Source organism: Larimichthys crocea, chromosome XV, assembly GCF_000972845.2.
Source record: "Larimichthys crocea isolate SSNF chromosome XV, L_crocea_2.0, whole genome shotgun sequence".
Lineage (NCBI taxonomy): Eukaryota > Metazoa > Chordata > Actinopteri > Sciaenidae > Larimichthys > Larimichthys crocea.
The window spans coordinates 18,053,905-18,081,084 of record NC_040025.1 but is presented as its reverse complement, the minus strand read 5'-3'; the positions used below and the strand labels follow the sequence as shown (position 1 = coordinate 18,081,084).

At 43.5% G+C, this 27,180-nt stretch overlaps 1 protein-coding gene across 5 annotated transcripts in view; it reads right to left on the bottom strand.

Moving 5' to 3' along the window:
- Positions 1-25,420, bottom strand: part of samd11 (sterile alpha motif domain containing 11) — a 50,823-nt gene extending 25,403 nt beyond the window's left edge. The window contains exons 1-4 of one of the 5 annotated variants that reach the window (XM_019254441.2): positions 25,402-25,420; positions 22,343-22,434; positions 11,722-11,897; positions 3,810-3,919 (exon numbers count right to left, since the gene is read on the bottom strand). In XM_019254441.2, coding sequence (XP_019109986.1) covers positions 3,810-3,919; positions 11,722-11,897; positions 22,343-22,414 — 358 coding nt within the window. In that variant the 5' untranslated portion in view covers positions 22,415-22,434; positions 25,402-25,420. Of the gene's footprint in view, positions 1-3,809; positions 3,920-11,721; positions 11,898-22,342; positions 22,435-23,343; positions 23,593-23,630; positions 25,230-25,401 lie in introns of those variants that run through there. The other 4 variants (XM_010741006.3, XM_019254439.2, XM_019254442.2 and 1 more) reach the window with 4 other exon arrangements.
- Between the last annotated feature and the right edge of the window lie 1,760 nt (positions 25,421-27,180).

Sequence of the window (27,180 nt, the reverse complement as noted above, 5' to 3'; positions counted from 1 at the left end):
TGTGCACATAGAGTATAAACAGACAGCAACACTGCTCCTCTGTTGGTCTATGTGTTTTCAAAAGGAAGAGAGAAACTAAATGTCCCTTTTGCAACTCAGTATAGTTACATAACACAATAAAATACTAAAGCTTTTGTTTTTGTCGTTTCAAAATGCTTCTGTCGGTTTCTTCCTGTAAAAGTCGTCTGGTGCACAGGTGGTGATTCATAAAAACTGATGTTTCCAGCAGCTGTAGTTTGTTTAGAGCATGTGCTGTGACAGCCTTCGTTATGATGATTACAGAGCAATCATTAATTACTCTGTCTTCTCTGATAAAAGACACTGTACTTGCGTTTGTTTCGAAAAACTTAAGTCAAAATGGAAAGCACATGGATGGACACAAAATAAACCTCTCTGTGTTTCTGGCCTGAACCTAATTTGAACCTCATAATGAAATATTCCCAAAAATATTATAATGAAAGTATATCTATGTTTTTAATCGCCTGGTGTCCTCTGCCATTCTTAAATGTACTGCTTTCTTTATCTAATCTTTCCGGGCCCGTCATCCCAGCGTTCATCTGTCGTGTTCTGCTTACAGCGGCTTTTGCGAGGCAACTATTCAGGCCAAAGGATGGATTAATAATCTTAATAAATCTTATCAATACGCGGCTCAAGTTGCAGGTTATTAAAGGCTATTAAAGTTTTAAAAGCATCATCAACTTATTCTGTTAAGATTCTATTTATAATGCAGCAAACACAGCAGAATTTGCATACGTTTGCCAAGGGTGTCTGTACTGCAATTGTTTATGTTACTTTGACAAGAGGATCTGATGCTACGTAAGCGTTATTTAGCACCGCGTTACTCTAAACACGAACGACTGTGAACACCAAATACGGCACACACATGAAAAAAACAGGACTTGAAACTTCCTTTAAATGCTCTGAAAGGAAGAAAAAGTATTTCTTTTCAACATTTACGCAACTGTTTATTTTTTGTCATCAGTGAATTTCATCTCTTGGCAGAAGAATTAGCATGTCTTTATGAACAATAACCTAACCATTTTGTTATGGCAGCACAATTACATTCCTATTAAGCGGTGGGATGTTTTCAAATATTTACAACCCACATTTCCCTTTTTGCTTCTGTATGACAGAGCTAATATCATCAGAAATCCTAGTGTTTACTTTTGTTTAGAATTGCCTTTCTATGCTAATCATGTAATAACTAGCTGGTAATACTTTAAAAGCAATCCTCACTCACAATCAGTTTGGGGGGGAAAAAGGTCTTGCACAAACACGCTGGGCTGCAGATTCACACGCAAGCAAACATCTAAAACCAGGCATTTAAAACCACACACGGAAAGGTGTGCACACTCAAACACACACACAAAAATGTGCTCAAGCCCCAAACCACTGCTACAACCCCCAACCACACACACACACACACACACACACACACACACACACACCGACAGGCTATAACTGCCTCTGGGAGTCTGAGTGCAGGGAGCAGAGGAGAGAGAGTGTGTGGCGGTCCAAAAACACCTTATCTGCCTGTTTGAGTCTCCGGTCTGACCGCAGAGCCACGGTTTACAGTCTCCACAGGCAGCCAGACTCTCAGCGTCGGCGCCCCTGCTCTCCCTCCCCTTCCCACTCCTTTCCTCCTCCCTCCCCTCCGCCTCTCACAGAGCCTTCGAATAGCCAGCGGCTGGGGAGCAAATGAAGGAAGGAGGGAGGGAGGGAGGGAGGGATGGAGTGGAGAAGAGAAGGCGGGAGGCAGCCCTCCTGTCTGTCCCTCAGATTTAATTAACGGCCCACTCCGGCGCAGAGACGACCCGGCAAGCCTGCTTCCCTTTCCTCCTGACCCACACACACAAATACACGCAGCCGTCCGCCGCCATAGCTGCCGCCTGCCCTCCCCTGATACCACTACCGCACTCATTCATCTCTCTTTTCTCCGTCTCTCCATTTCCAAATGTTTCTTCCATCACTGTATCTCTGTCTCTCTCTCCCTCTCTGTTGCAGAATACTTTGCCTTTCTTTTTCCCTAATTTCCCCCATCTCTCCCTCCACAGTTCATCGATAGACGTTAAACACTTCTGGAGGATAAGTCAAATAAGAAGAGCTGACTGACAGAACAGAGTAAACACAATATCATAGAGCCGCATTTACCACATCCATATCAAAGTCTAATAATCCAGTGCTCTAAATCTTCAGACGCCCACCTATGTATTTGGACGCAAATTTGAACCTGTGTTGATTTTGTGTGGGTACGCATCTGTGTAACCATGTGTCATTTGTGTGTAATTGTGTGTTTGTGAGCGTGTGTGCGTCTAATTTCACTGGCAGACAGAATTAGAGCCGGTGGCTGATCGGATTGGACTTGTTTACAGACACGGAGCGAGCAGCTCAGGCAGCCTGTTAAATCTCTCTTTAATGGTCAAACGGACAGATTTTAGGGTCTTGGACCCCCTCCGGCTAAGGCCACACAGTGCTCCCCATCAGCCCCCACCCACCTCTATCACCTTGTGTCCTCCTCCATTAGGATAACTACTCAGGGCTCTGATTTCTCCATTAAGTTTAGCAGCTGATTAGGCCGGTATTTGGGTGGAAATCCGCCCCAAACTCGGGTTTAAGACACAAGCTGGGTTGGCTGTTGAGCAGTCTAATACCCTCCGCCTTCCACCCACCCTGGCTGATATTAAAGGCACCGTATGGACAATTAATCTGGCAGACAGTGGAGATGAGCACACAGAGAGAGGGTATAGAGGTGTTGGGTCTGGGCTGATTATGTCACTGGCTGTGCCTCTGGCTAATGATATAAGAACAGTGGAGGAAAGGTATGATCTTCACTTATAAAAAGCAAACTCCTCTGTTAATTAATAAGACTGTATGTTAACACATGTATTCTTTTTTCATGATGAAAAATTCAAACAAACATTTGTATGTAGAAGAAAGAGCATGTTTGTATGTAAAAGTGAGCAGAGATATTAGAAAAAAATCTTAACTAGTTCATAGTAATGAATATGTATAATTAATATTAAACTGACTTTCATGTGGGAGACATTTTATATGGATTAAAAAATGCAAGAGCTTGAACAACATAGTAAAATCAATGCTTGTCGTCCACAACACTGAAGACCTAAGTGGGACCAGTTCAAAACAGTTTAAATACATTTTTTTATATATATTTAATAATTAGATAATGTGTTAATACATTTGTCTAGGTTGCTGTTGCCTTTAATCATACCTTGTTGGGATACATTACAAAAAAACATCAGTCCCACTAACCCAGAAACATCCCGTACAGTAGGTTGATCGCTGAATAGTCATATCCACAGAGGCTGTTTTACAACCATATGTCTTTGATAGCTGCACAATATTCTCATACAAGCTACTTGACAAATAGACGTGATTAAATGCTGTCTGAGTTCTGTCTGTAAGCTGAAAGAAAAGCTCTTAGCGCACGCACACCATGGTTCCTCTGCTCACATGAAACTGGATTAATGGCAAACAAAGCTATTTATTCAGAGGTAATTTAAAACAGGGGGTTTAACAAAAATCCTGGAGTGTGGCAGAGAATGTGGGAAGACCATTAAGCAATCAACTTGAGAGCGACCTTGAGGAATGAGTAATAAGCTTATGTTAAATTCGCCCAATCACACAAATTAGGGTAAATTAAATGGGTAATGGAACATTTACATATGTTACAGGAGATTTAAAGGGGAATATATCATTAAGGTGGATGTAAAGGAAAGGAAAGAAGACACCCTGACATACACACACACACAAACATCTACACAAACACACAGCATCACTGGGGGTCCTACCTGTGTGTCCAGTACTGGTGTTGTGGTCAGAGGCTGACTGGCCCTCGGGCATGCCGTGCTGTCTGGTGTGGTGCAGGTTGGAGATGATTGTAGAGAGGTCACTGTCACGACTGTAACACACACAGACACACACACACACACACACACACAGGAAAGAGAGGATAAACATTTAAAAGCTGCCCCAAACAAACTTAATTCCACAACGCAAATCCAAACCAGTATGTGATAAAGCAGCAGCACATAAATTCATACTATTTCATACGCTGCTTACCACGGAAATCCTCCATCCAGACAGCACTACCCTAAAATGCATACCTCCACACAGACTCAGCAGCTACAAGTGGCTGTCCTGTCAACTGGCTCTTAGCTCTGAGGTGTGTAATACACTCTGACAGACTACCGCAACCAGCACTTTTGGGTCTCATCCCCACTCATCTTCCTCACTAAGATGCATTAACGAACATATTCACAACTCATAAGTAGTTTAGCAGCTTAAAACCCGATTATGACTCTTTTTAAATTCAGGTTGCAAACAGCTGTTTTAGAGAAATCTGGCAATTGAATCATGTGAAAAGACAAATGACGAATACTTGAAATAAAATAAAATATCAATCAAGCCTTGAACAGGTCCTACTTACTTATTACGAATGTAATATTTAAAAGAACACAACTGATGTGTGGTATATGTGAAATGCTCTTCGTTTCTACTGTCATGCCTACACTTCAACAGGAGGTCCTTCACAACACAACTGTCCACAAGAGTCTCTCAAACACCCTGTCCTGCCCTTCAGCGCCCAATGGAAGAGCAGGAGGAGGGTTTACAGATTAGGCCCAGATCTGGTTGGAGCCGCTCTGTCCTTCCAAATGCTCCACCAGGCGCCTTTCTAACCTCCCTGTACCAGTGGACCCACACAACTGTGTCATGGAGGTATTTCATTTGCAATCTGATTACCATACTGATCGCATTAAATGGCATAATGATGGGAAATAGGCGCTCAGAGTTTGATGGGAGTACAGCGGTCGTGCAGTACGAGGGTAGTCACAACGTAATGGCAAACAGCTTGTGTGGTAGGAGAGGTGCAGGGTTGCATATTTTTTTAGCTTACAGACTGAATATCATTTACTTTTAAACGACTGTGACATACATGCGACATGTGGAAGAACGTTCCAGAGCCCAAAAGAACAGAAAACGTTTATGCACGCTGTCATTTTGTCCGCAAAATAAGCCTGAAAACATGCAGCATTTAGACATGTAAGTTTGATGGCATCGGCATCCTTTCGTGTCAGCAGGAATCTCGTTTATAGGCTTAACTGGCAACTTTATTGAAAGCAGAATCATCTATGAAGGGGGTCTGGTATGACACAGCAAGCACAGTTTATGGGACAGGAGCGGTGAATGGTTCTTAGCTGCCACCACTATGACGAGGCCACACTGTTTGCGGCTGCTGGATTTGGGTTTTTACAGTCCCATGATTACAGGCTCCTGCTGTAATGTCAGGCTGTCGGTCGCCAAGCTGTTTTCCACACGCTAACAGAAAAGATGAAGGAAAGCGTAGAGGGACTAATGCCGGCCATTGCTGGCTTCACCAGTCACCTTTCAGTCACAGTGAACCAATGAGTCAGAAAACAGTCTCAGACAAAACAATCACTACCGGTTGCTAAGCAAGGAGACGCTTGATTGGACTGTGACTGCAAACTTTGACTAATGATAGACTTCTTCTTTAGAGTGTAACTTGCTAAAATTAGTAGCTATCTGTGTCTGAGAGCTGAACGGTTTCCTTCAAAAAGAAAATGAGATGCAGGGAAGGTTTTTTAATTGTGCTTGAATTCATATAATAATGGATCTGCGTCACCCAGTGACTCCAACAAAACACACATCACACACACTGCAGTTACACGCTCCACTGTGAGAAACTTCAGCCAAATCCATCAATCAGCAGGCTGCGTTATAACACCACCCTCTGTCCATCATTTAAAGTGATCATGATAATGCCATCCTGAACTTCTCAGAGAGGTGATGGGGTTATTATCCCGTGGCGAAGTGGCCGCTCTAAGCCATGAACGGCAAGGACATTGTTAGTGGGGTAATTAGCGCACTTTTCCTGAGCTGTCCCGCCTCGGCTCGGGCTAATGAGGGCCTAGCCCTATCCCCACCCACCTCTGCCCTCCCCTCAACCCCCTCCTCTTTCTCTGGGTGGAGGCAAGGTCATACTCAAGCCGTGGAAGATGAAGAGTGGGGGTGGGGATGTTTAAAACCCAGTCACCTGAGTCAGCGCTCCCTAAGGAGCTGCTAAGGCCAGGGTTAGCTGGGAAGGACAGGGGCCTCGGAGAGGGTGGAGGGGGGGGTGGGGGCTTATATTGTGGCTGTTGGGCCTGATAGCTAAGAAGGACATGAGCTGCCTTCTTATCACTTAGGTGCACACCAGAGACAATCATCTCATCCTCAGCTCATCCCCAAACTGGTCAATAGTCATCCAGACACAGTGACCCAGACACTAGGATAACTATTAATGTGTTAATACTCAAAGTCTGTCACGGATACTCCTGATATCCAACATATACAACATTAAAGTTAGAAATATCTGATCCCAGAAAGCCAACTAAGCATTTCTGACACGTGAAACTTTTTGATACTCAATGACACATTTCAGACAATATCCAGCTCTAATTTCTACTGATATTTTCTCTCAAGACTTACAGTCGTCATAGTTCTTGCTACTCAGTATAATAATATGTTGCAAATTTTTACATTTGCACAGTAATTACATTTTTTTACGTATTGCTGAATCATGCGCCTCCATAAAAAGGGAGTAAAAATGGCATAAGGAACGACCAGCGTTCCAGTAAAAAACTATGCTTGCCAGATCAGTTGTTGGGGCTCTTTCTTTTATTAAGAAAAGGTTGTCCTTCCTTCAACATTACAGAAGGCGTTACTATTCACAATGGTCCAAACAACATGAAAAGACTCTTCTCCTGGCACAGGGAGTCGACTCGAGTATAAATGCCCAGTAGTGGCCTGCTGTGGCATTGGCACACGGAGCTGAGGTGGCGGGGCTGGAGGTCACAGTGTGAGCTGGCAGAAGCTGGCAGCCCAGGCACCCTGACGCCATGTCTCACACCACCACTGGGAAAGTGCTGACAGACAGACGGCAGGGATGTGAAGGTGGAGGAGTGGAGGAGAGGGAGAGAGAGGGAAAATAAGGGAACGACAGAAAGAGAGAGAGAGAGAGACAGGTCGCAAGCACTGTGTAACATCTGGTGCTTGCAGGTTTACTGTGTGCCCTCGTCTGCTCTCGAGGCAACATGCAGCCTACTCCAATCTGCACGGACAGCCCACAGCAACATTCAAATACTACCAGGCAATATGTAATATTCAACAACCACTGCATAGTAAGGTATGGATTTGGGCAAAATGCTGCGAAAAAAAGGGAATGAGTAAAGTTTCTCTGATGCTCCGCAGGAAAAAAAACATAATTCAAGTCTTTTATTTAGGAAATAACTATGCACATAAAGTTTATAAATTGTAAAAGTGTATACATTTTATGTTTTGTCTGATTTCTTTAAGCAATGGATACGCAATTGTCATGCTGCTCACAATTGGATCGAAAGTCAACCCGCAACTGGGAACCCTGCAAGCGGAGGGGGTAATGAATAAATACAGAAATAGATACATAAATAAGTAAGAGTAGCCTGGCTTCACTTCTCCTTGTTGTTCTCTGCTGTACAGGCTGACATGAGGTCGATAAGGCAGCCAAGGGAGGAAAGAAAAGTACGGAGGAAATAGAATATACGGTAAGTCCGCCATGTTGCATTTAGGGTCTCCTGCACTGAGCTATGCACACGCTGCTTGTTTCACCGGTAATTTCTCCTCTGGATCACGCGTCCTTTATCTAATTCTGCTGTTTTTATTGCAATTTTTTTTCTAATTCAGTAAGAAATTGTTGGATTGAAAAAAAAAGAAATGATCGGTTGTATTTACAGTAGACAGACCTATAAAAGAGCACATTGTTGTTCTGTAGATACTGTGTGAAAGGCCAAAGCTCTTATTATCTTCAGCTGATTTCAACACAGCGTCTGACAGCACATGAATAGTAAACACTGTGTTCTTTACATGTGGAAATGATGAACCTCACGCTTCAAGCCAACGCCAAATCTGAGAGTAAATTGCTGGAACACTGCTGACCATCTTTCTGTTGATCCTGTGTTTTGACAGGGAGTTGATAGACAAAACACTGCTCTATGTGAAAACAATGAGCGTCTTGCTGCTAGCCAACGCCCAATCAACTACTAAATTGCTGTGACTCTGTTGCCATGGTAAACGCGTGTAAATAAGGCCAAAAATTCTCGAAGCGGAAAGCTCCTCTAGAAAGCTATAAAACCTCAGAGCTTACTAATTAGTGCTTCGGGGGAGAGCCATTTCCAGTAATTTCACACTGTCCGTGACCTCTTACTGGCATCAGGCAATGACACAGTTGTTCAATAAAGCCAGAGGACAAAATGTCAAATGCAATAGACATACAGTAGCTAACTCAGCATCAGTGTCTTTTTCTCTCTGTGGTTATGACACAGATTGAGTGCAGAATCCTCATTAACAAAAATGAGCCAATGCTGCTCTGTAAAAAGATGTTTTCATACAAGGAGGTGGGCTGTATTGGGAAACTGAGCAAACGCTGACAGAGCAAGGAGTAATATCAGATTATTATACATGTTTATAATGATGAGAATTCTCTGTTTTCTTTTATCAGCATGAATCTGCCACAAACACCACAGCAGTTTTCTCTCAATGAGCACCAAAGCTCACATCGACTGAACATTTCACTGGGGTAAAAAACACAATCAAGCAGACAACAGTTAGAGTCTATAATCAGGTCTATCAAAATTACGCCCACAATGACTTATGCTATAACCTTGCTGCTCAAGACAGAATTGCCGGCTGAAAACTAATTAGATTGGATGTTTATAGGTTATGTTGAATTCAGTATGTTGCTTGTTTCCATCAACATTACTCCCTGATGACTGGATGAGTACAGGACAAGATGGCTCTTATATGAGGAGACGTAGTGTTCGCCTATAATATGTTGAACAAAACCCTTCGTCTTCCTACTCAGTCTACCGAGTCTGCAATCCTACATACATAGACGGAAGCAATTGAAACTGAGAATCTGCCGTTTGTTTTGGTGAACGTTAATAATGGTATGGTCCTTATTTCTTTTTTTTTTTGTCCACAGGGCGCAGGCTGAAAGGCAGACGTCAGTGGGTGTAACTTATAAAATCCACGGTGGTTGCCGGGTAATTACCCAGCCTCTCAGTCAGCACTTTTCAATCAAAGCCTTGTTATCTACGGCCAACTGAAACAAACACTAAGGTAGGCTTTGCCCTTGAGTAAGACATTAAAATCCTAACTTAGCGTCATCAAATATTTAGTCCCTGAGATGAAATCCATAAATCAGTGTTAACGAATCCAGGTCAGATACAAACAATCAGCAGTGCTGACACCGAGGTGATAGCCAAACTAGATTTAGTTTCTACCTTTCAGTTCCTATGTGGTTCACAGGAGCCACACGAGACTTTAGTTCTGATACCCCAAGGAGCTTCCGCATACACCTTTATTGTGATAATGATTATTTGGTTTGCTTCGTGGCTTGGCAGCACTTCAGTCTCTAGATGCTCTGTGCTTATTCAGCAGGACGAGCACAGATCTATGGAGCATCCAGTAAACTAATTGTCTGTAAAGCTGGCAACTATTAACATTAATCCTGTAAAAAGAAGGTGGACTGGTTGATAACTTATTTACTCTAACGTCTGGATGAGAATGATGAGCTATGAAAGCAGCACTACTTGTCATCGACAGACAAATCCTCTTATTGCTCAACAGTCTGCCACCCAAACAATCTACTCTTTAATGTTAGAAGTGAAATTACATATATTTAACTATGCACTGAAACTATCTCCTAATGTAAAGCCACGTGAAGTTAAATTGCTGCATGAGGTCTTATGTTAGGATGAATAAATGACGTGTCTACATAGATTCAAGTTACGGTAGGCAGTTGCAGCAACTGAGTGGGTGTGACACGGTGCTGCCGCCAGCCTTGATGATGTGTGGATGAGACAGCACAGATACATCACACATGTATACAGAGGCCCTGTATTTTTCACATCCATTGGCCAAATCCAATTTGTTAAGACCCTTCTACGACTCACTTACGAAGCTGCGGTCAATGGAAATCACATTTCCGTGATTGGACATCCCATTATCCCGTTCGTCCAGACCCGCACTGGGGGATAAAGCAGGGCTGAGACGGATGCCCAGGACAGACCGGAGCTTCGGCTCCAGCGAGTCCGTCGCCTTTCAAAGGGTAAAAGCCTGACATATTAGTCATAAGTGTTCTTTAAATTCATTATCATCTTAACACGCCAGCGGCACAAGTGTCAGGGGGAGGGGAAGCCCTCTTAAATGAGGTTACTGGATCCATTTAAAGGTTCACAGTTGCTGTGCTGTCCGCCGTGTCACACGCAAGTCTCGAGACATGGAAAACATCCCCTCCTGTAATGAGGTTGCACAAGCTGCTTATAATGCAGCTGGGGACTTTCTGGGGTTAATCAATGAACGGCTTCTGCATTATATCTGTCCGTAGCCTATCTGATTTCTGAATCATAGAAATCTGTTTTTATTCATCCCAAGTCATTGCATATCCATGTGTTCTAGAAAATGTATTAATTTGTGCTATTTACATGGATCAAAGTACTGAATGTAAGAAGAAAATTATAATCTTTTTATCATTAATGTTCATAATAAAGTGTACACCACCTGTTCTTAATGATGAAGAAGCAAACATGACTATTCAGTTGAATCCAAACAGGCTTTTAGTAAATGCTGTCCACATTTTGATGACAGACCCAATCTAATGTGCATACAACACCTGGGCACTCTTTTCCATCCATTATTGTGAACAACATTTCAGTTTTGACAATTAGTCAAACATCTATTTACAGATTCACACGAAACTGCAACATGTTTAATTTCACAAATAAACCACCAACATACCACATGTGCTATTATTATTATTATGGTTTGATGCCTACTATTTCTGAAAAAAAAAAAACAACAGCACTGAGACAAAGCAATCCTGCTTAGTATTTTGCTTTCCTCCTGATTTGATTAAAATGATTATAACAAAACAACGTACGTAACAATTTCAAACAATCTCTACACTTAAAATGTGCGATAACACGTCATGAAGACGTAGAAGTTTCTAAACGTTTTCTATCAGGTACTCTACCGTGAAACCGCTCCCAAAGCACTGCACAGGATGGGATGAAACAGACAGCGGTGACTCAGGTGACTCAGTCTTTCAATATCAAGTCAAGACACATACACCGAGACTTGGCAGGAGCAACAAAATGCAAACCAACAAACCAATTAACACTTTCAAAGCACAGCGCACGTCTTTTCCATTAGAAATTCCGAAGCAAAAGCCGGGAGTATATTTTTGAAACACGGTTCTTTGTCTGTTTGTTGCAAAATGTGCCTTTAACACCTCAAAATTATTCTGAAATCACATTTGATGAATACTACGCACACGTCTGAGGTGCTATTTAACAAACAAAAAAAAAGTTCTCCTGGCAAAGCAAACAAACAGAGGACTTATTATTGTCAATTATTTTTTAACAAAAGTGACACCTCAGAGGCTAGCATTTTCTTCTTCTTGGTGATTTCACAATGCATTTTCAAGCGCAATAAAAGCAAACACGTTTACCACTATCTACCACTGTATCTGTTAAATATAGACGGAAATATAAGAAGTAAAAAATATATTAACTAGTATCTGGTGTAAGATTCACATGGGACCCAAATGTGAAACATGCTTGTACTACATTGATGCCATGGTCACAGATGTCATAGGTGTCTCACCTTTTTCTCATGATACTGTAATGCAGCTCGTCCTCTTGTTTGATGTGGGCATGATCCCCACTGGCCCGGTCGCTGCCTTCGCTGTCGTCACTGCTGAAGATGGAGGCCAGCTCCTTCTTGGGCACCCGGTTTGGAGGCAAAGGGATGGTGCGTTTCTCAGCCAAGCGCCCGCGGTTCTGTACAACAAGGCACAAAGAAATACAAGACTTTAGTGACAGGATTCATATATACATTGTAAAAATTGTTGAATGTGTTGCTCGTTTTGCTTGTGTTTAATCGATCTGGATCATTTCATTTGCATGCGTGTTTCCTTTAAGTTGCAGTACACTGAGTTCTCTCTACAAATGCGTATGACATGACGGATCAAAACTCCAATGTAAAGGGACATTTTTATTTTCATCAGCTAATGTGAGATTGCACTTGCACGAAAAAATCTGCATCCAATTAAACAATTGAAACTGTTAGCTCAACGTAATGGGTAAAATGCTTCTGCCAAGTTTTAATATAACAATGCAAAATGGACCAAACTTAGCCAAAAGGTTCAAACAATTCATTTATATATCTACTTTTATATAATTAATAACAGACTTTTCTATAATTAATAATGTTAAATAACATCGAGTAACATGATTGGGGGTCTCAATCATGATCATCAGGGCTGTGTGAATACATCAGATAAAAAAAGGTTTGGACTGACTAAATCATTGAGCATAACATATTGTTTTAGAATATCTTCGTCAAAACATGAAATTATTTACAAGCTTCCAGCAAAAACTGATTCGATGGAAGCGTCAGTATAGCTGGCACCCATGAGCTGCACCGAAACCAAAACAACATAATCTGTAAGATTGGCATTCAGCCCTCCAGCCAAATAGAAGTCAGCTGCGTGTACTGTGAATAAATTATAACGTAACGCTGCAAAACTCCTTCAATACTCCATGTTAGATAACTGGGTATGTCTGCATGGATCAACCTCCTCTTTCCACAGCATCCAACATAGAAATTATGTTAACTATACTTTTTTCTACTCTAAAACCAATCTCATGAAGTTGGTTGGTGGATTGGGTGTTTATTTTGCTCCAAATCTGATAGGAGTAAGCATAGAAAAGAAGGGATAAAGAGGAGAGTGTGGCCCTGGGGGCGTTAGGAAGTGAAGCTGGGCGACCTTTAATGTGACCTGAAGAGGTCACTGCAGATTAACATGGTCCTATCACAGAGCGAAGGGAGGAGGGGGAGATAGAGGAGAGAGAGAGAGGAGTAGAGATGGGAGGGGAGAGATGGAGAGAGTAGAAAAGACTGAGCCGGGGGAGGAAATTGGAGAAGAGCAGGGGAAGGGTAGGCTGAGGAGAAAAGTTAACAGGCGAGAGCGGATGTGGGTTTGTACAGGAGAGAGAAGAGAAAAGGTGAGAGAAAATACAGAAATGAAAGAGAATGTGGGGAGTCAAAACATGAGAGAGAGAAAGCTCCACAGAAGTAAGGTCTGTCCGGTGTGGAGTGGACTTGGATTAGAAACTATATTCCTCTCTCTCTCTTTCTCTGTCTCTCTATGCCTACATCTTTTACTCCCGGACGCCTTCAAGCCCTCCAGCTATCCCTTCCACCACACGCAAACCCCGCTCTCCACCACTCCTCCCTCCTTCCATCCCAGGAGGTGCGGCAGCATGAGTGGCAGGCGGGGGCAGGAGGAGGGATTTGGGGGCTCCTAGCCAAGAGGCAAACAGGTGCAGCCCCTCTGGAGTCTCTCAAATGGCAGACATTAAAAAGAGTTGGGAGGGTGGGGGAGGAGGACAGAGAAAGATGAAAACATCCCCCAGGATGAGCAGGCCACAGAGTTCTGCACATTTCTCTCCTTTCTTTTTCTTTCTTTTTTTTTTTTTTATCGTTGCCTTGCCAGAAAAGAGTTTTTTTCCTCGTTTCTTCTTTCCTGTTGGAGCTTTCTACAAGTTCTGCTCCAGCGTTTGAGGACAGTGGATCACTTTCTGATACTTCTGCTACTTCCACATGAAGCCTCTGCTACAGGAAGTTAGTGCTTGACTTCTGACAGGGCGGCAACGGGAGCCAAACATCACGTAAAAAAACAAACAAACAAAAAAACTCTTCCACAGATGCAACCAGAATTACATTACAATTCTCCACCTTAAAGTCTCTCTGCTACTGTCTTCACATCTTCAGGGAGACACAATTGCACATGCGCATTACACCTCCCCAACAACACACACATACTGTACGCATTCTCACACACACATACACACACCTGTTCCTGTTCCTTAGAATTCCCCTCCAAAGCAGGGGATTTTACTTGGAGCATGCCAACAATATAGTGTATACAGGAATAGTTTGCCTAAGACCAGTCGTGACTGCGGCTGGGTGTGTGTGCGTATAAGCGTGTAGACAACCACCCACATGGCCGTGACATACCCAGGCTGACAGCCCCCGTCAAACCACCCCCCCCCTCCTTCTCTGCCTCTCTTTTCTCTCCTCCCGGAAAGCCCCGATCCTTTCTTTAGTGGCACTGACGCAGAACTGGGGGTGAGCTCCCACTGCTTCCGGCAACACTTCCGCAGCACGGGGGAGGGCTCTCTGAAACAAAACACGAAGCAAAACACACCCCTGGCAGCCCACGTAGGAGCGCTCAAAGGAAAGGCGCCTGAGTGCTGAGGCTCGTACACGTGCACGCACAAACACACACACACACACACAGGCGTGTTCACAGAGCTGAGGCAACCTTACTGTGTGTGGTCAACCTCCTTTTCAGCCATGGAAAAAAGTCTCTCATAAAAGTCCCACTAAAAGCACCTCTATGAATATCACCTCCCACGCTTTCTGTCTGACAGTCAGGCAGCCAAGAAATATATCTGTGCTTCACATTTACACGCGAAAAAAAGAAAGACACAAATACATAGAGATAAACATGTATCGGGACACACTGACCAACTTATTGCACAGTCTAGACAGACGAGTAAAACGGTCGTATTAGCACGACAAACATTCATAAACATGTCTTATAAACACATAAATACTCTGTTTGCTCTGACAGTAACACTCGAAACTTGAACTTGAACTGAAAATGGTAATTCAGACAAACGGATGCAAGTTTGATCGTGAGACACAAACAACAAGAGCAAACAGTGGTGTTCATTATAGTGATATAACATATCAGAGGTCAGATGACATGTACTCTACATTAAACAGCTGTACTGACTCAAGAGTGTCTTAACAAACTAGTGTATATTGAACATGTGTGGGAAATCATTTGATAGTCCCAGACGTCCGCAGACTGTAGTATGTTTCATTGTACAAACGTATAATGACAATTTGGAAAGTAGAAGACATTTTCTAGAAATGTCCAAAATCAACAGGTTTATAGTAAATAAATATTGTCATTTTACTTTCAGTGATCTACATATTTTTCACTGCCAGCCAAATTTAAAGTTTCCCAGTCTTGAACGGGACTGAATGTCATTTAGTGTCGTAGGCTGAGATTTAGTGAAGCGCTACATATGCTGAATTTATGGAAATGGCAAGAAGTCAAAAGTACTGTGATATGGTTTTTTTTTTTAATGCTGTCACTGCTGTTGCTGACAACAACCCTATTTGTTCCTGTAACTCATTCGGTCAGTGTTCTGAATTCATAAATTTATATGAAGGGTTTGGGTTTAAGAGCAACAAAACGCTCCAGTAGTGAAAAACAATACAGCCTAATATCACAGCTACGTGATGGCCAGTGAAGGCGTTTAAAATCCAAGCTGAAATTTTAAAGCAATCTAATGTTTTCTCTCTAAATTTATTTCTGACTTTCAAATTGGTGCTCTTGGTGGAAAAGAGGACTAATAAGCGTGTTTTTTTTTTTTTGTTGTTGTTGTTTTTTTTCTTTCTCCTTGTGTTATTTCCTGAAAGGTGCAGTGCCCTGCCGCTGGCTCCAAACAGCATTAGCACACACACACACACACACACACACACACACACACACACACACACACACACACACACACACACACACAGCGGTAGCCGCCCGTGACATTCCTGCAGCTGCGGCGCTCTCTCTCCCTCGCACGCGCCCCCCCAGCGATCTCCCTGGGGGACGAATGCCTAATGAGTCACGCGCCTGTCTGCCGTTACCTCGCAGCGTGTGTGTGTGTGTGTGTGTGTGTGTGTGTGTGTGTGTGTGTGTGTGTGTGTGTGTGTGTATGTGTGTGTATGGAGGCGGGATAGCGGGCCGACTTGGCGCGAGCACTAGGGGAACGGGGGAGGGGGAATGAGCAGACGACAGAGAAGGAGAGAGGGGAAAAAAATGAGTGTGAGGAGGGTGGGAGATATGGAGGGAGGGTGAAGCGGTCATTACTGCGCTCACATAAGAGCTCTGAAGCAAGGCTGTAACAAACAATTTGTCAGCTGTATGTTAGTGTGTGCCCGAAATCACAAATTCTTACTCTCCTTAGGTGACTCACCCGTCCTGCCGGATTCACAGGTGCACCTATGAAAGGTGATCAGCTCCAAACTTGTCACCAAATTGAGATCGCTCAGTATGCAAACATGACCGGTGTAACCTGATTACTGTGAATAATCAGATTAAAGTAATAGTTTGATTAAAGTGTTTACAAGGTCTGCAGTAACCAGATTTCCCCTTTAACCCAATAATGAAGTTTATATGATGTGTTTAATAGTCAGGATATCGTCTGTGCAGATTTGTAGTCATGAGTAGAAAATTTGTTATTAGTGCCACAAAATAAGAAGAAAATGGAGAAGCCGGATTTCTTCTTTTTGCTTTGATGAACTCACAGAGCACCTTAATTTAATCCCAATTACTTCCTGTTAGTTGTGACTTGAAAGCCGTTCTGCTGTCATCCCAAAGTCATTTGGGTGTTTTCTTTTTCTCCACCACTTGTTTGTATAAACACCCATTTGCATCCACTGTACTCTGTGACCTTTCTGGTTCAGTTTGGAGTCAATCCAGTGACAGAAGTCAGACAAAAAGACACACTATACTGTACAGGCCACACATAAACTGATAAGCCTTATATTTGCCTGATCTGGTTATAATCAAATTATTGGTGCGCATATAAACAAACTTGCTGCAATATCTGCAAGAACAGCAAAGACCAAGAGCTGCTGTGAATAAACTGCTAATATGATTACGATAATTAGAAACACAGTGAACTCTTCTAGCATAAGAATATAACACCCATATAGACACTTTTATTTACAGATAGAGGAACAAACATTCTTCCACCAGCAAAAAAACACTCACCCAAAGCATGCAAACACAACAAATGGGTCATTCATACAGCATCGCCATTTTTAACCCCCATTATTGTGCAACACAAACACATGTATATGTATTTGTATTGCAAAACCACATTTGTATGTATTTATATGGAATAAGAAAACGTCGATTAATTATTATAGCACATCCTGTCAGTAATGATGTCATTATATGCAATGACAAATTATAGATTTCCTGTGACAGCCAGTTAAAGCTGAGATGTGTCAAGTTTTGCGAGGTTCAAACTGAAGCAGACGACAATCTGTTTTAACATCTGTGAGGGGCTTTCAGGTGTTGTTCTTGGTTTTTACTGAAAACTATCAATCAAACCAAGTAAGATGAACATACATTTCTGTCAACAGGTGCGACACAAGAAGTCGAATTTATCACGTATGGAGAGCGTCTCCAATCATTAATACACGTTCTGCGATACAGATTGATACAATGAAAATATATAGAAGAACTGAACATTTTCAGACAGTTCTTTTGAAGGAACAGGCACCAACCTGATTAAGGAAAACTCTTTACGTGCAAACAAACTTTATATTTGGCAAAATAAATCTGATTATGGATAACCGTGTGTGTGGTTGACGTACAGACTTTAGGCAACACTTGGTTGTTCAAGGCCATGTGAGAGAAAGAGAGAAAAAAAAAGTGAGAAAGCACTGTAGGGCAGACAGGCATGCGACCAAGTCCCCCACCGCTGCCACCCCCTCTTCACACACACACACACACACACACACTCTCCTACTACCCTCGGCCCCCACGCGCTGAGCCGAGCGGGCGGTTGCAGCCCAGTGGAGCGGCACAGGGCAAGGGGAGGAGGGTGGTGGTGGGGGGAGCAGTAGGGGGGGGCGCACAGAGGGCGAGAGGCGAGGTGGCGAGGTGGAGGGGAGGTGTGTGTGGGGGGCTGCTGGGGCGGCGCTGCGAGGTCAGTGGCGGTGCAGCCAAGCGTGCCAGCGTGCCTCCCGCTCTCCCTTTTCCCTCTAGTTTCTTTCTCTCCTCCCTCCTCCCTCATTCTCTCCCTCTCTGTGTGTTTGGATTGGCCCACCGAGGCTGCTGCAGGGGAGCTTTACGGACAGGTAACGAGCCTTTCTCTCCCCTGACAAACACAGAAGGGGAAGTGGAGGCGAGTATGAAGTTGTGGTTGGTGAATTCAACTGATGCTTTCTCTCGTGTTGAAAATTTGATCCTGACAATTACTAGAATCAAACTTCAACACACTCGAAAAAGTATCTGACTAAATAAATACGCTGCCACACCACCTCTTCAAGGTGTGGACTTTGAAACATTAACCCGCTTCGCTGAGGTTTAGACAAGCCACATACAGATTAACACGTTGCCACACTTTCATTTTATGATATAAAGGTACAAGTGATTTTAATGATGAGCGTCAGTTATGTAGTGGAGGGAAAACCAAGATAAACTCAGATGGCTTCATGCTGTCATAAATAAATTTAGCCAGCAGTTTCTTTCTCATACTAACATCATTATTAGCAAATTATTATTGGTGTAGCTATACATGTATACAGATTATGATGATGAGAAAATTCAGAACTTATCTACTTCCTTCCAGCTAGATCACTTTTACGTCACAGTACAGTAGTCCTGTGCATAAACAAGTATGCGCATGCTTGTATGTCTGAAAGTAAAACTATGAAAGGACAGTGCTGTCTGCAAAGGCCTGATGTGACAGAGCGAGCCTGCAACTATCAGAGGAAATCACATGGCGAAGCAACAAACGCAAACACACTTTTGTGCACACGCACACAGACAGATGTTGGGAGGAGGGTTTTTGGAAATATCGCCGTGTGTGTGTCTTTGTCGTGATAAACCGCATTTGGCTGATAGACAGATGCTCCATCTTATTTTAGCGTCCTGCTAACCCGTGTCCACACCCGAATCTCACAGCGTGCAGATATGCACAAGACAAGCTCACACAGCACATACATACATGCGCATGCAACCACATACACATTCAGCTCTCTAGCAAACTCTTGCTGAAGTGGAAGCTAAACGCCAATTCACTAAATAAAGCTGTTTATTTTAGGAGAATTATTCACACTAGATGCACGAATGTTTGCATGTGTGTATATCAGCCGACTTCTATAAGTGTGACACACGTTCCGATTCGTATTGATCTCTATAAGGGAGATTAAGACCTGCGGTGAATGAACAGATCATTAGAGTCTCACTTAATCTTTAATTTGTCTGAGACGCACAGAGAGAGACAGAGAGAGGGAGCGAAGGACGCACACAAAAGTGCACAAACACACCACACCACAGTTCTGCACACTTCTGGGCCAATGACCGATTCCGGTGTTACCATAGCAACATGGCCTCAGCAACACGCACGCAGAGCACGCGCACAAACACACAACACATAAAACCGAAGCAGTGTACGGTAGGTAGTTGAGCAACGAAGACGCTTAACTTCTATCATTTCACACAATATGGTGCACTTTAATTTTAATTATCTTCTCCCCATTAACCCTATTTTTGAAATGGCATTATGAAAATCTAATGAGATAGACTATAAGTTATAGGCAAAAGTGTGTATGTCTATGTTTGTGTGTAGATGTGTGTGACCATTTGTGTGTGTGTGTTTAATTCCACTTTGCAAGAGGAGCCCTTGATTGGAGGAGGTCTTTACGAGCCGGAGGAGGGGAGTGTAATTTCCTCCCGGCCTCCGCCAGTTCCGCTGAAATAACAGAGCAGAGGAAGCCCAGCTCTCCCGGGAGGAGACACACACACACACACTCACACACACACACACACACAGCAAGCAGGCAACTCAGCCAGGCATCGCGGGTGTACAAATAATCACAGACATGCACGCATAAAGACACAGACTAACACATACGCATGTACAGGCTACAACACAAACAGGGCTAAGAATAAACTTCAACATGGACACACAATCTTCAGTACAGTGGATGCACGCAAAAGAATGACATACGGACCCAGACATGCAAAATAAGCTTCAAGTGGAAACTTTACCAAGAATTAAAGCTGCTAAAAGAAAGAAATCACTTAGGCACCTGATTATCACACAATAACCGGCTTAATAGAAAGCAAACATGCCTCAACAGCTAGTTATCAACAGTGGATCAATCATGAACAGACTTCATTTCAGACTGCGGATAAGCAACATCATCAGCACATTTAAATTCAAAACTGTAACAACAAGTTCAGTTTGTGTTGTGTCATTATAAACAGCTTGTGCCCGAGCCGACACAGCAAATTAACTTCCTCCGAGTTCTGAGCAGGCAGGTGAAAAGTCTTCCCACCAGCTGCTGCACTTTTTTTTATGATCGCTTGCCTCATGCCTATAGCGAAACAAGATCACTCAAAGTTCAGCCGTCAAACTTTCAAAATAAAGGACTGCATGAGGTAATTTGTGTCAGTAGGCAGCCATATAGAGTGTGTGTGTGTGTGTGTGTGTGTGTGTGTGTGTGTGTGCGCGAGAGAGAGAAAGAGAGAGAGAGAGACAGACAGAGAGAGAGAGACAGAGAGGGAGAGAGAGAGGGAGAGAGAGCTCATCAGTGAGGGAGTGTTGGCTGCCATGCCCTGAGGGGAGTCAGTGGGGAGAGAGGGAGACGCCAGTACAGGCCATACAAGTCCCGCTGCCTTCCCTCCTCCGCCTAACCCTCACCGCCTCACATGGAACTGCCAACATACTTTGTGTGCGTGTGCCGCCTCACATGGAACTGCCAACATACTTTGTGTGCGTGTGTGTGTGTCTGTGTGTGTGTGTGTGTGTGCGAAAGTGTCATGGTGGTATTCACTTTGTGGGTTAGATTCAGGCTTCACCACCAGAAAGGAAAGGAAGAGACGGAGAGAGAAGAGGGAGAGTAGGCTGCAACAACAACCTTAAGGCTCTCATATCCCTGCTTACGTCAGTAACAAAGTTTTACTCCGTCACAGCTGTAATTGAAGTGGAACTGCACAAGCCCTTGCAAGCCAAAAGCCAATCACTCTGATATCTGTAATAAGCCTGAACATAAGAAAACACGCTCAGATTTTCAAATCCTTCTGTAAAATAAATAAATAAAAAATAAGACATGAGCATCTCTGCTCTGTGTTTTCTCTGCCCCCTGCCTCCCTCAGGTAATTCGTTTTGGCTGAACCTTATGTGTTAGGGTACAGGTCTTCATTCTTGGCTGTGAAAAATGTCACCAGTTTACCTGTATCACTCAAACACCTCCGGCTTATCTAAACCGCCTTTGCCTTGCGTGCCTCGCACACAATAATCAGCAGTAGCCACGCTCAGTAGCTCGCTAAGCCTCTTACACCCTTCCCTCAAGATTAGTGCTTGGGAGCGACGACAGATGCGCTCCGTGGTGATAAAAAACACACACACACACACACACAACCCGCCGCACCTGTGTGAACAGATTTGGCGACGGTGAGCCGGCAGTGTGCTTGCTCAAAGCTGACACACACGCAGACAAACACACACACACAGAGCGGTGATGCTGTAATCGTGACACACCTGCAAGGCTTCAAGGTTTTGGCATCGTGCCCCTGGCCGAGCCCTGAGGGAAGCGCAAGGCAAACAAAAGTTCAACAGCCAGGTGAGGAGACTGATTCAATAGGACAGAAGAGGCCGACCAACGACACCTAACGTCAAACACGCCATACTGGACAGCTCAATGCCTCTGAATAAAAAAAAAAGGCTGTTTGATACTCGGCAGCAGTGAGAGGCTGAAAGTGGATTTGATATTCACGCTGAGAGAAATTAGCATCAAAGTTGACATGTGTGCCTGTAGGGTCCTTCACCATCAAGGTTACAAAGAAAGACACTGCTCCAATATACACTCATACACTGTTTTGTGTATGCAGAGCACAGTGCCACAACACAAATATCGCCATGAAATACCAGTATGCTGAGTCCTGCTTTCACACAAGATGAACTAAACCAAAATATCTTACAATCTACGAGGGAAAAAAATATTTTTAAAAATCCACAACGTTAGAAACAAAAGGTACAGATTGTGTTTTGGGGCCATAAAAATGAAATTGACTTGACATGCTATAAGAGCCGAGGATGCATCATTAATTTAATTGAGCAAAACACACCAAATATAAAAGACGATAATGTAATGTAATAAACTTGTCTTTTAATGCAAATACTTGTATTATATCAATACGTCTTAAGCTTTGTCTGCTTGTGTTCTGCTCTTTGACAAGTTACAGCCTACATATTGTGTATATACTGCATGTCCACAGCAAAGATGTAGTCCTCAAGTCAAACCCATCCTATCTATGTACCTTCTCCTAGTTGCCACACTGCCTCCACACAGAAACACACCACAGCACTAACACCAGTATGACAAGAAGAAGAAATATTCTTACCACTGGAGATGAAATTCGACAACCAGGACAATCGCAGATTGGAGGATGCACCTGTAAGATTCCTTTGGACATAAGAGTCTTGAGACTTTTCCCTGGGAAAAGAAAAAAATCAGGAGAAACACTTTTAGTGAATAATACCAACCATATTCTCTAAGCCAGTGAACTCATCTCCTTCATGACACAGCAATGTGATAAGGTGTTATCAACTTGCTTGAGAGTGGGCCCTTGTCTTCGTCCCCATCATCTAGAGGGCTCAAAGTTTTCAAGACAAATCTTGTCGAATAAAAATCAGCCAGTAAACACAGTATATATCTGAAGGAGTCAGTCCCTGCAGACAGACTTGACTCATCTCATCATATTTTTTTTTTTTTTGCCATGAAGTTTAATTCAAGTCCAGTGTGGTGAGCCAGAGAGACAGCAGCCTACTGTCATCTGTCTATAAGAATCGCTATATTAAACTATTAGGCTACCATTTCTGACCTGGGGGCGACACCCTCCCCCCACACATCTTAACGCGTGTCAGTTCTGCCTGAGTAACCTCGTGCCTGAGTGTGTGTGTGTGTGTGTGTGTGTGTGTGTGTTGAGGTGGTACGCGCACCAAGTGTAATTATTGCATAAAAATACTATGCTATAAATGTGAACATACGAATATACCCAAACAGTATCAGAGATCAGAGTATTGATGCTGCCAAAAATCTAACAAAATGCGTGAGATCAGAGTATTGATGCTGCCAAAAATCTAACAAAATGCGTCTAGGTACAAAAGCAGCTATTTAATATTAAGTTGAAATCATGACTTGGTTGCAAAATTAACACAGACTGTTAAAAAACAAAACGCTATTTAAAAAAAAAATCTCTCAAACCTAACATGCGTTGCGTAAAACAAAAGTGTCAACACCCATGCACAAGTGCAGCTGCACTTAACGCAGCGGTTCATCCCCATAACGAGGAGAACAAAAACATATTTTCACTGTCACATATTGAATTATCTATGTACGAACTTTTCACCTCAGTCCCGGTGAAGCCTACTCCAGATGCCCCCGGTATGGTGTCCGATCGCAGCCCAAACTCTGTGTCAAAGCCTCGGAGAGCTATGTGGAGGATATGCGCCTTTTTCTCATCTGTCTCCTTACGCACTGACTGCTGTAACCCTTTCACTCCAAAACTCAGCACCGAACCACGAGACTAAGTTTGTGCCCAGAATAAGCTGCGTCTAAAAAGTATTTAATTGATGATGAGGTGTCCCTCTCTGCCAACAAAGCGTGCGGACAGTGAAGGTTGTTCTTACCTTTGTGTCTAATACTCCGTTTCCAATCTTTGGCAGTCTCTCGTCCACTGACAAACTGGAACTCGTTGGGGGTAAGCCACTCGCCCCTGTATTTAATTGAGGGTCCCTTACTACCTTGACACAATTTATTGATATAAAGCAAAGCCTTGTTTTCGCCGCACTCCACCTCGATGCACGGCTCCCCGTTGTCGAAGAAGGGCTGAAAGTCGGGGATGGAGGAGAACCTCTCCAGCATTAAGTCGTCCGTGTGATGGTGGAGGTGCTGGTGATGCAGCGCCGCTGAGTCGTGGAGCCCCAAGTACGCGCGGTGATGGGCAAAAATGTGGTCGTAGGGCGGCGGATGCGGGGTCACCACGGGGATCGCGGTGGCATTTAAAGGGGCCAGGTATTCGGACTGGTTGAACGCAGTCAATGCCATGTCGTCTCCATCCAACCTCTCCTTTTTGATGGCAGGCATGTTAGTGGGAGCCGAGCGCCGGTAACAAGTGAAAAGCTGCTCGCCCGATCCAACTTGAGCGTCCTCTCCGTCTGTGAGTTGGGCTGACCCAGACTTGGAGACGCGCCGCTTGGTTTTACGCAGAGCCCCTGTGTCGCCGTGAGACAGCGGTCTGGTGAAGTTGCCGGATAGATTCCCATTCAGTAGTTTCCAGCTCGCAGCGGCGGCAGCGCTCTCCGCCAGCCTCACAGCTCCTACCTCCCACATTTAATCACGCTCGCTCTGTTAATACCTGACATGCTGGGTAGCCCTGAGCCGCGGACATTATGTTACCTACGGTGATCATTACCAGTCGCGACTACACGCGTCGTGTCTCTTATTTCTTTGGGGAAGTTAGAAGAGATTTTTTTTTTTTTAATATTCACTGAGTAAAAAATCTTGAATTGAAAAAAACAAACAAAAAAACAACGCACATCGAGTCAGTAACGGGGAGCTTAAATCTGACCAAGATACAATTTCACAGCCAGTGAAGGCAATAAAAAAAAGGAACTAATAACAGTACGTTACTGCTGATCCTAAACCTTAAATGTGGCATATGGCATTCATCAGACACACACAAGCCAAACATATCGGGCTCAGATATTCCTGAAGTAGTATTTGCGCAACATTAATACAGTTGAAAGTTTGGAAAGAGTTGTTTTTTAACCCCTGTGTATGTCGTTGAAGTCACGCTGAAGTTCACAGACCCAGACCAAACAAGATTTGCACTCTCCGCCGCTTCTCAACTTGGCCCATTTAAACAGCGGAGGCTCGGCGAGAGCCACAGAGGAGGAGGGGGGGGACTGCGAGGGACGGCGCTTCGGTGCGTAAAATGGAGGAACCGTCACAAGAGGAAGTGGGCATGAGCACGCGATTGACTCTAAAACTCGTTTTAGCAGCTGTGTGGTCATATTTACGACTCATACAGACACTATGCATTGAGTTAGGAGTGTGTTTAAGTGCAACAACATTTGCCTGGAATCAGGTTTTTACCGGCGTACCTTTGACGACATGACAAAATTTATGGTTATTTTAAAGTCCAATAATACCAGAGCTAAATCAGGACTCCACCTTTGAGGTAAATCATTTCTACATGTGTACAACCCCAGCTAAACACACTAACAGTAGCAGCCTTAAATCAAACACATGGAGATGGTCAGGATCACACCAGATCTTCCTGTGACATCAGCTGCAGGTCCAACCCCTGGCTGTTTTATGTTCTCCTTATGTGTCTAGAGTCAACCGTCTTACTTGTCATCATCTCGCCCTCTTTCCTCCAAATGTACATATACTCACCGGCTGCGATCGCTTTAGTGAGCCACTGCTAAAACTGTGAGCACAATGGTGAGCAGTCCACTCCTCCAAAAGGCTTTTCTATAAAGCTATATAAATGTCACAAAACTTTGAAAGGCGGTGGGTTATATTTAAAGCCTTTCTTTAGAAGTGCCGCAGATGAAGTGCAGTAGGTGTTAACCATATCATGTTTCCAATTGCAAAAACTACAGCATGGGTAGGTGTGATACTCTCTGCTAAGATGATACATGAAGAGAGGTGAAGAGAGAAAATTTGCACTCCTCAGACTAACAATTTAGTTTAACTTTCAGGTAAACTCTTACACCAACCGAAACTGAACCTCTATTAAGATTCTCGACTTGTAGTTTGACTTTAGTTTGGGTTGTAAGGTGTAGTTTTCAGAAGTTGCTGCAAGCTTGTTGCTTGAACTAAACTAAAAAATGTCTTCAGCCTTGAAGCACATTTTCTGAGAGCGCTTTCTCTCCACACTGTCTGCAGGGTATGTTTCCCCTGAGCTTGTGGAGCTCATGAGCAGGACCACATCTGACCCCCATCAGTGGAGAACCACCCAGGTGGATCCACCACCAACACATGGGATAGCCATTCCAGCAGCAGAGGTGGGGTCCAAAGCGCTGTGTGTCAGGGGCCTATAAATCAGGCCAAACTGCCTCTGACACACACAGGAAGGAGGCACGGCACACCGCAGGCGGAAGTGGTGCACAAGAAGGCCAGAGACCACAGCCTGGCCAGAACTGGTGTAATGCATACAGCCAGGACCAGGCAGGCAAACACACAGCAGTCTTTTACAAAAACACATGCCAGCTACCTCACCAAAGACGATGACGGACCGTAGATTGACATTTTTCCTTTAGGAGGTGTGATGTCTGAAGAGAATGTAATGGAATTAGTGGGTTTGTGGATCAGGAAGAGACCAAAACAGATTTTATAAACACAACTACAGACAAAAAAAGGAGGTGACCTGAAGTCACTTATTCGAAAACCGCCTTTACCTTTATTGTGAACACCGTCTGAAAAATGAAATTGAAAGGCAACATTTTTCAACTAAACAATAATGTCACTTCCCACATGCTGGTGAGTACACCGAGCAGTAGCAGTGACATAAATCATGAGCTGCTGACATTTATGCCGTATGTTTACAAAGCCGTTTCTAGGAAGTGGAACAGTACTTTTCATATAAGAAGCTCTTTGATTCTGTTTAATCTAACCAGCCCTCACCACATCGAAATGTCTCGATGGAAACCTCGCTGATGCGTGTGTTGGTGCAGGAGGTTGCACCATCGGGAGAGCCCTGATGAAACCAGTCATAAAGGGGACACCCATGCCAACTCCTACGCCCACTCGCTGTCCTTGCTGTGACTCATTTTTGGTGGCTCATCGTGGAGGGGTTCCCCAAACTTGTACGGTGACGACACTTCAACTTTCACATCTTCAAAAATTGGTTCTGTGTTTACTGAGTCGATTTTTCCATCAGCCTTTGTGCTTCTTCTATAAAAATGTTTGATGTGATGGGGAAACCATGTTTAACCTTTCTACCTCATTTAACCTTTTCTTACTTCTTGCTTTTGTAACTACAGTATGGAAGAGTCCTGTGTATGTACAAAGACAAAAAAAAAAAATACCACAGAAAAAACCCACACCTGCCGTTACACACCACGCATTTACAATGAATTAGGAAATCCCAATATCAGTGCATAACTTACAACATAACATTACAGAAAACAGGTATCAGTTACAGTTACTTCTGCTTACACTGCTCATGTG